This window comes from Pelodiscus sinensis, chromosome 15 (assembly GCF_052426305.1).
Source record: "Pelodiscus sinensis isolate ZL-2025 chromosome 15, ASM5242630v1, whole genome shotgun sequence".
NCBI classification, from domain to species: domain Eukaryota; kingdom Metazoa; phylum Chordata; order Testudines; family Trionychidae; genus Pelodiscus; species Pelodiscus sinensis.
The window spans coordinates 3,902,618-3,913,675 of NC_143066.1; the positions used below are offsets into that span (position 1 = coordinate 3,902,618).

At 67.9% G+C, this 11,058-nt stretch overlaps 1 protein-coding gene across 1 annotated transcript; it reads right to left on the minus strand.

Annotated features, from left to right (window-relative positions):
• Positions 1 to 690: 690 nt before the first annotated feature.
• Positions 691 to 7,347, minus strand: WFIKKN1 (WAP, follistatin/kazal, immunoglobulin, kunitz and netrin domain containing 1). The gene is made up of 2 exons (XM_075899037.2): positions 6,347 to 7,347; positions 691 to 2,550 (listed from the first exon to the last, which is right to left on the minus strand). Exons 1-2 carry the CDS (start codon positions 6,590 to 6,592, stop codon positions 1,057 to 1,059), a joined length of 1,740 nt encoding a protein of 579 aa, XP_075755152.2. The 5' UTR covers positions 6,593 to 7,347; the 3' UTR covers positions 691 to 1,056.
• Between the last annotated feature and the right edge of the window lie 3,711 nt (positions 7,348 to 11,058).

The following is an 11,058-nucleotide window of genomic DNA, read 5'->3' on the forward strand; positions in this document are numbered from 1 at the left end:
TGCAGGCACCGCCCTCCCCGCTCCTATTGGCTGTGTCTCCTGGCGCTCAGGACGGGGGGGGCCCTGTCCCATGGCAAGTGTCCCAGCCAACCAGCCTGGCCCCCCATCCAGCACCTGGCTCAAGGCCCTGCGGGTGCTGCCTAGGCTCAGCAGTGGGAGTGACGGCTGCTCCCCCATCCCCACCTGCCTAGCTGTGCTGCTGGCAGGGAGATTTGCCTTCGGCTGTAGCTCTGGCTGGAGAGAGGCTGCCACAGCCACGGGGGTGATGGAGGCCACATGGCCCAGGACTGAGAGCATGAGCAACTTTGGCACAGCCCCGTGCCTCAGTTTCCCCAGCTGTAAAAGGGCTAATGCTACAGCCTCCTTGGCAAAGGGCCTTGAGTGTGATGCCCAGAGGCTGCAGCAGGACCAGGACCAGGCTCCCAGTCTGGCAGCCACTGCCTGGGACCAGCAGGCGGCTCTGTGCCCAAGGGATGTTGCTGGCTATTTGGGCCGTGGCTTTCCTGCCAAGCCCCCTGGAGGGACGCCGGCCAGAGCCTGGCCTCATCTCCCTCTGGTCGCTCTGCAGCGGGCTGCTGCCCACCGAGATAGCAGGGCCCCCAGGCAGCATTCCGCTCCCATGCTGGCCCTGAGCCGTGCCAGCCCGAGGCAGCCTCATGCAGCTGCTGCACCCACCCCCCCCCGTGCCGCAGGGTGGCTCTTGGAGAAGCGGGGGCATCATGCTTTTATTGGCATAGTCTGGCCTCGCCAGGGCACACAGGGCACCGCTCCATTACAGTTAGACAACGGCCAGGCTGCTGGGTAGAACCAGGCCTGGCCCCAGCCCCCCTGGGCATTAGACCAGCCTCTGTTGCACCATGAGATGCCCACCCGTGGCCATGGGGAGCTGGCAGAAGCGTCTCCGCTCTGACCTCAAGGGGGAGGATCTGGGGAGCGGGCGGCAGCCCCAGGGCTGGCCCCGGGGGGGGGGGGGGCTGGTAGCCACGCCTGGCTGGGGAGGACTCTGACCCCCACCCCAAACCACTGAGGCTGCCCCCAGCCAGGGCAGCCTGCACCTCAGTCCTGGAACCTGTTGAGAAGCTCGCAGGTTTTCTTCTCCAGCAGCTCGTAGATCTTCTTCACCCGCTTGTCGCTGGCGGCCCGGACGTAGCTGTTGGGGTCCAGCATGGCCATGCCGTCGTGCACCTCCCCCATGATGATGAGGGGCCCCTCCTCCGCCGTCATGTTGGGGCAAGGGCAGCTCCAGTCCATGGCGCTCAGGGTGACCTCCAGGTACTTGATGTTGAAGAACTTGAGGCCCATCTTCTCGTCCTTGAGGATGTCCTCCAGGGCGAAGCGGGCGATGCCCGAGTCCTGCTCCTCCACGATCTCCATGAGCCGGCCCACGATGGCGAAGTCGCTGCGGCACAGGCTCAACACCATCTTGCTCTTGAGCCGGCAGGCCTTGCACGGCAGGGACTTGGGGAAGGGGCAGGCGTCCTCGCAGGCCCCCCGGCTCTCGAAGTTGTTCTCGTTGCCCTCGCAGCCGCCGTAGACGAAGGAGTGGCACTGCTTCAGGAGGGGGTTGTAGGCCCAGCGGGCCTCCCAGCTCTTGCAGGGCCCCTGCACCACGGGCAGGGTGCAGGTGTTGACGGCGCTGCTGACGCAGGCTGCCCGGCAGGCCGCGTAGGTCTCAAAGTGGTTCTGGTTGGCGCCACAGCCGCCGTAGCGGAAGGTGGCGCAGGAGCCCTTCTTGGGGTCGAAATGCCAGCGCACCTGCTGGGCCTCGCACTCCTGCGTGTCCGGCTCCTTCAGGCACTCGCCGGCCGGGAGCGGCTGGGCGCCGGGGGCCCGGGGCTCCCCGCCGGAGGGGCCCCGCTTGATGACGGAGAGGGGGAAGTCGGCCCGGAGGAGGCCGGCGGCGTTCCTGGCGGTGCAGGTGTAGATGCCGGCGTCCTCGGGCTGGGCGCTGTAGATGACCAGCTGGCCGATGTTGGTGACCACCACGTTGCCGTACATCTGGTCGGGCCGCAGGATGAAGTTCTCCTGGTGGTCGCTCTGCTTCTCCCAGGTGATGTCGGGCCGGGGCCGCCCGCTCACGTCGCAGTGGAAGCTGACGGTGCCGCCCACGGCGACCGACTGGTGGAAGGGGTTGCTGTAGAGGGCGGGGGGGATGGGCACCTCGGCGGTGGCCCCGGGCGTGGGGGGAGCCGTGGTCTCCGGCGGCACCGGGCTGGTGTTGGGCCAGGTGAAGACGTACTTGCAGGGCACCACGCTGAGGCTGATGCCCCGGATGCAGGCCTCGGCGTCCATGTAGCACTTGTTGTAGTAGGTGAGCCCGTCGGAGGCGCAGGTGAAGTTGGGCTCCTTCTCGCACCGGTCCTTGCACTTGCAGACGGGCTGCCCGTCCCAGATGTCGCAGTCCGAGCCCTGCTGGGTGCACACGAAGCTCTCGCACGAGGCCTCCTGCGCCAGCGCCAGGGACGAGACGCTGCCGTCGGCGTAGCGGGCGGCCACGCAGCTCCGCAGGCCGCAGACGTTGGTGCAGCACTTCTCAAAGCCTTCGCAGTCCTGCAGGAGAGCAAGCCGCAGCAGGTTACAGCCAGCCCTGCCAGGACAGCCCCGGTGCCCCCGCCCTGGATCGGCCGCCTGCCAACCTCTCCCACCCACCACCGGGCTGCAGCCACCTCCGGGGCAGCTGTGTAACCGCACACAGCAACAGCGCGCAGCCAAGACACCACTGCGGGAGCGAGGCACGGGAGTTCGGTCTGCGGCAGGGCTCCAGCCCCAGGCAGGCAGTTCAGGGGCCCCCTGGAAGAGCCGGGTGCTGACGGGGCAGGCAGGGCTGTTGCAGAGAGAGGCTAGTCCCCGTGTGCATCGGGTGTCGCTGACCCTGCAGGCCAGCCGTGCGTTGTAGGCAACCCGCCGAAGGGACTGGCCCTGACCGAGAGCGCAGAAGAGGAGGGCTTGAAACAAACGGACACACTGGATGCGACTAAGGCGGCAGGACCGGGTGGCATCCCACGTAAAGCCCACGTCCTCGGATGAGTTGGAGTGGAAAGCACAGACGCCACGCTCTGCAGACCAGCAAGCGCAGTTACTGCCAGTGGCAGGCCCCATGCTCGTTAAGGGGGCTGGGTGTGTCCCCACAGCTTTGGCTGTCAAAGGCAGGGAAATGAGCTTTGTTGTGCGTTCGCCACTTACTGTCTTTATCCCAGCCCAGGGCAGCAGTGCCCAAGTCGTAGCTGCAGTCCCGTCCTGCAGTCGCTCGCTAAGTGCCTGGTGAAATTCCCGGGTCGGAGAATGGCGCCGTTCACACCCATGGCCGAGTGCCCAGGCCGGGTAAAATGTCCCCCCACGTGTGTTACCGGTTTTGAGGTCTGGCCTGTTGCAGCGACTGCCCGGGTTGGCCACTGTCCGTGGACGAGCTGGCACAGGTCCCATTAGCGGCCGTGCAGTTGTATGAGCCTCTGCTGTGGTGGCTGATGCGGGTAGGCCCTGGGATGGTGTTACCTGTATAGAGGGGCTGGCAACGGGGCTTGTGGCAGGGGTAGGTCCCGGGCTGAGTGCGCCTGGGGTGTGGCTGCAGGTTGGGGGGTGTCTGGGGCCGAGGCCTCCGTGGCCTGCGCGGGGGAGGGCTCGTGTTCCAGGACAGGCTGTAGGGTGTCCGAGAGGCGCTGGGGGGGCTGTAGGTGACTAGTGGTAGGAAACGCACCGTGGTAACCCCCCCCTCAGCGCTGCCTCTGCCCCGCATGGCTGGCGAGGAGGTAACGCACCGCCCAGAGGCGACCCCGGCGGGTCGGGCTAACGTCAGCGCTGGGCACGCGGGCGAAGCTAAGGCCCGGGATTTTCAGACACACCCGCCCAGCCCATGCTGGGGAGCGTCACCTCGGCCTGTGCCCAAGCGGTCGAAGTCTTCGCAGGCGCCAGCGCGGGGGAAGGGGGAGCTGGAGGACCCGCTGCCCTTAGACTTGGTCTTTGACCGACTCCCTCGCCACAGCCCATAAGCGCCCGGCTCGGCCCTGCGCTGGGAGGGCTCAGGCTCTCGGGGATCTGTGTTGGGCAGGAGGAACGATGGGTTTCCACAAGAGAGAGGGGGCAGCCTCTGGGGACCGGGGCTGTTTGGCATATTCCTATGGGCCTGGGCAGGGGGAGCCCCAAGTGCAGGGGACGCAGACTTCATGGTGAGAGTGAGGCCCGCAGCTGCCCGCAGAGCGACTCGGGGACGTCACACCCTGGGGGGCAAACCGGCCTAACTCCTAATACGCACCAAGCCCTGGGTGGCGGTAACCCCGCCAGGCACAGCACACGGCTCAGGCACGACCCCAAGCCCGGTGACCGGGGCTCTGAAAACACCCCCCACTGGCTGCTGCGGCACGAGACAGGCCAGGCTGGTGGGAACCGGGAGGCAGACGCGATCGTGGGGCTGTTACAGAATCCACAATATCCCCAGCGCCTGTGCACCCTGCCCCGGAGAGACACAGCGAGAGGGGGGCAAGGTGCGGAACCGGGCAGCAGCCATCCGCGGAGAGATGAAAAAGACTGGGATGTTCCCGCTTGGAAAGGGACGGGGGGGGGGGGGGGGACACAGGACTGCGGGGCAGCTCTGTAGGGTCAGGCGGGGCGTGGGGGGCAGGAAGAGGGAGGGTTATTTACCCCTTTGCAAGCCCTAAGGGGTCTCCCGGTGCAATAGACAGGCAGCAGCTTTGACCCAAGCTCTGGGAGCAAGTCTCTCCCCTCTCAGCCTGTGCTAGTCCTGCCCGGGGGTGGGGCCTGGATTCAAACCGGCCCTAGGGAAGCCCCGGGGGGCTGGTCCCTCAGTAGCTATTGGCCAAGATGGCCAGTGCTCTGACCCAGCCTGGCCCTTCGTATTAACCACAAGAACGAGCCCCATCGCCCCCGTCACCGCAGCCTCCTGGGCCCCCGGGGCTGTTCTCGGTTGACAGGTGGGGGAAACTGAGGCACATGTGGGGGCATGCCCAGTCCGGGGGGGCCACAGTGAGCCAATGGCTAAGCTGGGGCCGGAGGCCCCTTGGCCCTCAGTCCTCCCCCCATCCACGGCGGTTTTGGCTCCACGGCTTCATCGGCACGCAGCCTGCTGCCCCCGGCGCTAACAGCTGCAGGCTGCTTGGCACAGGCAAGGGCCCAGTGGCGTCCGTCCCCGCCCAGCGGGAGGCTGAGACCGGGCCCGTGGGGAGAGCCGCGGGACACACCGGTAAAGTCTAGCCAGCCCAGCCTGCCCCTCGCTGTGGCCCCGGGGACGCCAGCGCGTTCTGCCTGGTGCCACGCCGGGGGCCGGAGCGACTTTCCTGCAGGGAGCTGCCGGCCAGAGCCAAGGGAGGCTGCTTCCGCCCCGCTCGTCAAACCAGCAGGAGCCAGAGCGGTGGGCCGGCCCCGTCATCCCGAGGGCACCTGGGCGCCATGGCGGCACGTCCTCCCTTCCCTCTGCTGCAGGTGGGACAGGTCCCCCTTATGTGGCCCAGGAGCTGGGGGCCCTGCCCCTCCTCGGGCCTGAGCCCCTCTCTGCTGCCCCACATGGGAGCCAGAATTGGGGAGGGGCCTGATCCAGACAGACACCGGGCAGGCAAAGAAGCAGAAGCAGGTCAAGGGGGCGTGACTCCCTCCTGGACACACCATGGGTTGGTGGCAGAGCTGGGGACAGGAGCCAGCTCACTCAGTGCAAAGCTCTAACTCCTAGGTCGCACTGCCTCTCTGCTGCAAACTTCCTGCTCGCCTGCAGCACACTGAGCACTGCCGGCTGAAACTGGCACCGACCCCCACACTTTGTCCGCTCCCCTGCCAGCGCAGACCCTGGGTCACCTCCCGCCTGCCCTCCAGGGGACTCCACACGGGCCCCACACGCAGACATGGCACCAGCACATCTGTGGGCCTCCCCAGTCTCCCGCCCTGGGCCGTGCTGGGCCAGGTTTCATTGCCTGCAGTGTCACAGCCTCCCCTTGGGTACTTGCGAATCGGGTCTCCAAAGGCCTGGCCCACCCACAGCTGGCGGCCCCGGCCCGCTGGGTCTTGCTGGTGGGAGGGCTCCTGGCTGGGCCCTTGGGATGAAACTGACCAGCAGCCACAATTGCTCCCCCACCCGAAAAGCGCAACAAGCGACTAAATCGCTGCCTGGGTCCGAGCAAGGGGCAGCTGCCCGGGCAGGCTGCAAATCACGCCCCAGGAGCCTGGGGGTGCAGAGCAGGCCCCGACCTGACGGCTCAGGCAGGACATCACCAGAAAGCCTCAGTGCCAGGCTGCAGGTGGGCACCCACCTCCCCCCGCCGGGTCTGTGCTAGCCAGTCCCTCCATGCACCACCTTCCACCAGGGGCTCGGTCCCGGGCGGCCCCGGAGCCAGGCAGCGCTCACCTGGTCCGTGCGGCACTCCCGCTCGCAGGTGCTCTGGGCGTCCACCCACAGGTTGGGGTTCAGCTGGTTGGGGCACACGCCGAGGTGGCTCATCCGCACCGGCTGCAGGCTGGCGCTCTCGGCCAGGACGGGCAGGAGGGACAGGAGCAGTGCGGCCAGCATGGGGTCGGGCGCGGCTGCCTCCAGGGGCCGGCGCGCCCCTTTGCTCCTCTTCAGTGCCCTTCCGCCGAGGTGCCAGGCAGACATCGGGCCCCCCGGCCAGGAGGCTCCGCGCGTGCAGCTCCCTCCAGCAGAGCGAATCGCATCCAAAGTGCGGCCGGCACGTGCGGCACCCGCAGCTCCGGCTCTACCGTGCCCAGGCCGCGCTCCGCATGGGCTCTCCGGAGACGAGGCCCGACAGCGCCGGCCACTTCAGGGGCTGCGCTCCGGCTGAAGACCCCCGCGAGGCCCTGCCAAGCTCATCTTCCAGCGGAGGGGCTCAGATCCCCGGGCGAGCGGCTCTGGGGAGGGGGAGACTCATTCACAGACGGGCTCCGTCCATGCGGGTCCCCCAAGGGGGTCGTTAAGCCCCAGCCGCCCGCAGTGCTTGGTTTGCGGCCATGGTTTGGCGTGCGGCTTTCGCCGGCGTGGTGTAGGGAGCAGCGGCGGGTCCCGCCGAGTGGCTGAGCCGGGCCTGGGGTGTGCGTGTGCGGCTGGGGGGTGGGCTGGGAGGGGAGAGGAGGGAGGCAGGCCTGTAACCTGAGTCCGCTCCTCTCACGGATGCGTCTGGGCGGCTGGAATGGAAAAGCCGCTGACCTCAGACTCTAACCCCGTCTGAGCCGATCGCTGGGCAAACACTGGGAGGAGATCAAAGGACCCGAGGAGTCTCCGAAGAGTGAGCGGGAGGGGGGAGCCGCCAGGCAGGGGCGAATTCTTGCGGGATGAGCACATCGCCCAGAACGCTGCCCATTTGGAGCCTGGTGGCCCACGCCAGGCCCAGGAGCGAGAGATGAGCCAGGCCCGTTCGCCAGGTGCCCGGCCTGCTGCTCCCTGGCGGGGACCCGGCCGGCTGGCATGGCGCTCCCTGGCTCGCTTTGGAAGGGCTGCCACATGCCGGGGATGGGCACCGCCGGCGAGCCCAAGGAGCCAGGACTCAGCAGGCGGCCTCCAGGGACTCCGCTCCGTGGGGCCCAGGTGTGAGCCAAGGAGGGCAGCGCTGCGGAGGGGGCAGCCGTGCTAGTGCTGGCTGATGCCAGGCAAGCCATGGGCAGGGCCAAGCGAGCAAGGGCGGGGGGAGCTGCTCCTGGGCAGGCTCTGCTGGGGCTCAGGGAGCAGGACAGCCGTTCACAAGGCCAGCTTGCCCAATGGCTACAGCACGCTGCCAGGCTGCTCCCCTGAATCCGGTCACAGCCAGCTCAGCAGGCTTGGGGGACAGAGGGGCTGACCCCCTGGCTCCTTGGCCTCTCTTGGGCGATGGGAGCCAGGGAATTGTCCCTCCTCCGGGCCCTGAGAATCACTCGCAGTGAACGTCCCATCCGCCTCTGGGAAACCGCAGCCAGGCCGCGGGGGGAGCCCGGGCTGTGTCGGGGGGTTGGGCCGCCGGCTTGCTGGGTCCCAGCTCACACCGAGCTGGCGGCCTGTCGCACACAGGGGCCAGCGCTGTTACCCCACTCGGTGCCCGGAGCCTCCCAGGGGCTAGATCCTGCAGACGTGGGAACAGCCTGTCACTGGCTGCGGCCCTAGCGGCGGTGAGGAGCTGCCCAGGACCAGGCGCCCAGAGGCACGAGGAGGACGAAGTCAGTGGCCAAGAGATGGCTTGGCTCAAAGACCAGCCGCTCGGAGAGGCAGAAGAGCCTGACGGACCCGCGGGGCCAGCGCCCGGGCCGACGCCACCAATGCTAGGGGAGAAGGAAAAGGAGGCGATACGGTGGCGGACTCAGCGTGAGTGCCAGGCATTCCAGGTTCATTTCCCCAGCTCTACCCTGGGTGACCCTGAGCAGTCGCTGCCGTCTCCGGGCCTCAGTTTCCCCAGCCATGGAACCGAGCTAATCCTCCAGTGGCCTCCCCTCCCCCCCAGGAGAGCGCGGCAGAGGCGTGATTGTTCTCACAGCCCCTCCTGGTCCTAGCGGGCTCCGTGCCATGGGTCGGCGGGGAGGAGAACAGCCTGGCCTGGCGACAGCTGCGGCCCAGGCGGAGGGATGGATTTGGAGAGCATGCCTGTGGCTTTACGGCAGAAGCCTTTACAATACCGTAATAAAGTCACGGCCCCCGGGAAGCCCCGCAGTTGCTGCCGTGGGGCACGCGCTGGAGCAGGAGCTGCTGTCCTGCTCCCCGAGCCCCAGCAGAGCCTGCCCAGGAACAGCTCCCCCGCCCTTGGTCGCTTGGCCCTGCCCATGGCTTGCCTGGCATCAGCCAGGACGAGCACGGCTGCCCCCTCCGCAGCGCTGCCCTCCTTGGCTCACGCCTGGGCCCCACGGAGCGGAGTCCCTGGAGGCCACCTGCTGAGTCCTGGCTCCTTGGGCGCCCCTGCAGTGCCCATCCCCGCGGCCTCTGGCAGCACCAGCACTACACAGCAGCAGCTCCTCTGGGTGCCTGCCTCTGGAGCTACAGAACCGCCTGCCCACAGGGGCTCATGACCCACAGTGATGCTGCGCTGACCCCGTCCAGTGGAGGGCAGCATTAACACAGGCCAACAGGGCGTTAGAATCGGCACTGAGCTGTGCCCCAATTTCACAGCCCCTCTGAGCACAGTATCTGGGGGGCATTTATCCTCCCCATATGGTACTGGCCCAGACGCAGCTCCCTGGGGACTGGACCAGCCGCCGTGGCATCCGCCGTACGGTACTGGCCCAGACGCAGCTCCCTGGGACTGGACCAGCCGCCGTGGCATCCGCCGTAAGGTACTGGCCCAGACGCAGCTCCCTGGGACTGGACCAGACGCCGTGGCGTCCGCCGTAGGGTACTGGCCCAGACGCAGCTCCCTGGGGACTGGACCAGCCGCCGTGGCGTCCGCCGTACGGTACTGGCCCAGACGCAGCTCCCTGGGGACTGGACCAGCCGCCGTGGCGTCCGCCGTAGGGTACTGGCCCAGACGCAGCTCCCTGGGGACTGGACCAGCCGCCGTGGCGTCCGCCGTACGGTACTGGCCCAGACGCGGCTCCCTGGGGACTGGACCAGCCGCCGTGGCGTCCGCCGTAGGGTACTGGCCCAGACGCAGCTCCCTGGGGACTGGACCAGCCGCCGTGGCGTCCGCCGTAGGGTACTGGCCCAGACGCGGCTCCCTGGGGACTGGACCGTCCGCCGTGGCGTCCGCCGTAGGGTACTGGCCCAGACGCAGCTCCCTGGGGACTGGACCAGCCGCCGTGGCGTCCACCGTACGGTACTGGCCCAGACGCAGCTCCCTGGGGACTGGACCAGCCGCCGTGGCGTCTGCCGTACGGTACTGGCCCAGACGCAGCTCCCTGGGGACTGGACCAGCCGCTGTCGTGGCATTAGAGGCGCGTGTAGCCTGGAATTGTAGCCAAGCAGGGGTAACGGGGTCCCCTCCCCCTCGGTGCTCCCTGCCCCCTCCGTGAGGGTCGGTTTGGTGAGGCAGCAGAACCGAGCAGCGAGGCCCGTCTGCTGCCCTGCTTGTGGTGCATGGAGCCGTCCCTTTACTCCAGCCGGGCTTGCTCGGGTTGATTTCCCCTGGGAGAGAAAGCCGGAGGCCACCCGCCCCGTCTGGCAGGCCAGGGAGTCGAACCTTCGTCTCCCAGCCCTAGGCCAGGGCCGGAGCCCGCTCTCCAGCTTCCTTGTGGCAGCTGCTGTTTCTGGATGCCAGGCACCTCCTCTGGCCAGAAAGACGCGGGCGAGCGCCCCCCCCAGGGCCAGCGCCCGGCTCCGGCCCTGCAGGGGTCAGCAAACCACGAGCAGCACCGCAGGCTTGAAGCCCCGGGCTGCGTGGGCACCGCTGCGGGCGCCAGGGCTGGTTCGCCCACTCAGGCCCCTTCAGGGGGTCCCAGGATGACGCCGGCAGGAGGAGAAGGCTGCTTCATGGGAGCTCCCGGGTGCTGAGAGAGAAGTTAAGCCATGGAGGAGGTGGCCTTTGCAGCCCACAGGAACTGGCTCCCTGCTAAGCGCCTGTACCAGCTTGTTTCTCTGGAGCACCCAAGGAGGATGCTTGCTCCTAAGAAACTGCACCCCAGGCTCGCCCGCCCCCTTGCATGTCTGGGCCCACTCAGGCCGGCCCCCGGGCCCCTGTGGAGCTGATGTCTCTGGGCAGGTGCAGGGGGCTGCTCCGCTGGCCCCCAGCAACTCGTTCTGCTTCCGTCACCCCATTAAGCAGCTGGGGCTTGGGGGTCCCGAGGATCCACTGTTCCCACATGGGAATCCCGTCCCCCCGCCCTGGCTGGGGTGAGCGGTGGCAGCGGGCAGACAGGTGAGGCCCCCTCTGTTAAATGGGCTCTTAAAATAGCAACCAGGGAAATAACGTGTTGAGAGGCCCCACCCGCCCAAGCCGCGGTGCAGAGGTGGGATGGCTCATTCGAATCGAGAGGATTCCGAATCCATGGAGGGGCTGATGCGGCCACCGCCAGGGTGTCGGCAGGCTGGTTCCTCCCACCCCCCTGGGGGTACCACGGGGAGCGGGGCGGAGACAGGGCCTGCCTGCTGGAGCCCGAGCGGCAGAGCAAGCTGCTTTGCCGTTCCCTGTCCCCTGTACAGGGACCCGCCCACGGCCACCCAGGACACCTGTG

Bases quoted from the DNA above. Each gene is read 5' to 3' on its own strand.
- WFIKKN1 (XM_075899037.2), bottom strand. From the start codon at position 6,592: ATGTCTGCCTGGCACCTCGGCGGAAGGGCACTGAAGAGGAGCAAAGGG. The intron at 2,551-6,346 runs GTGAGCGCTGCC...GCTCTCCTGCAG, and splicing joins GGGAGTGCCGCACGGACCAG to GACTGCGAAGGCTTTGAGAA.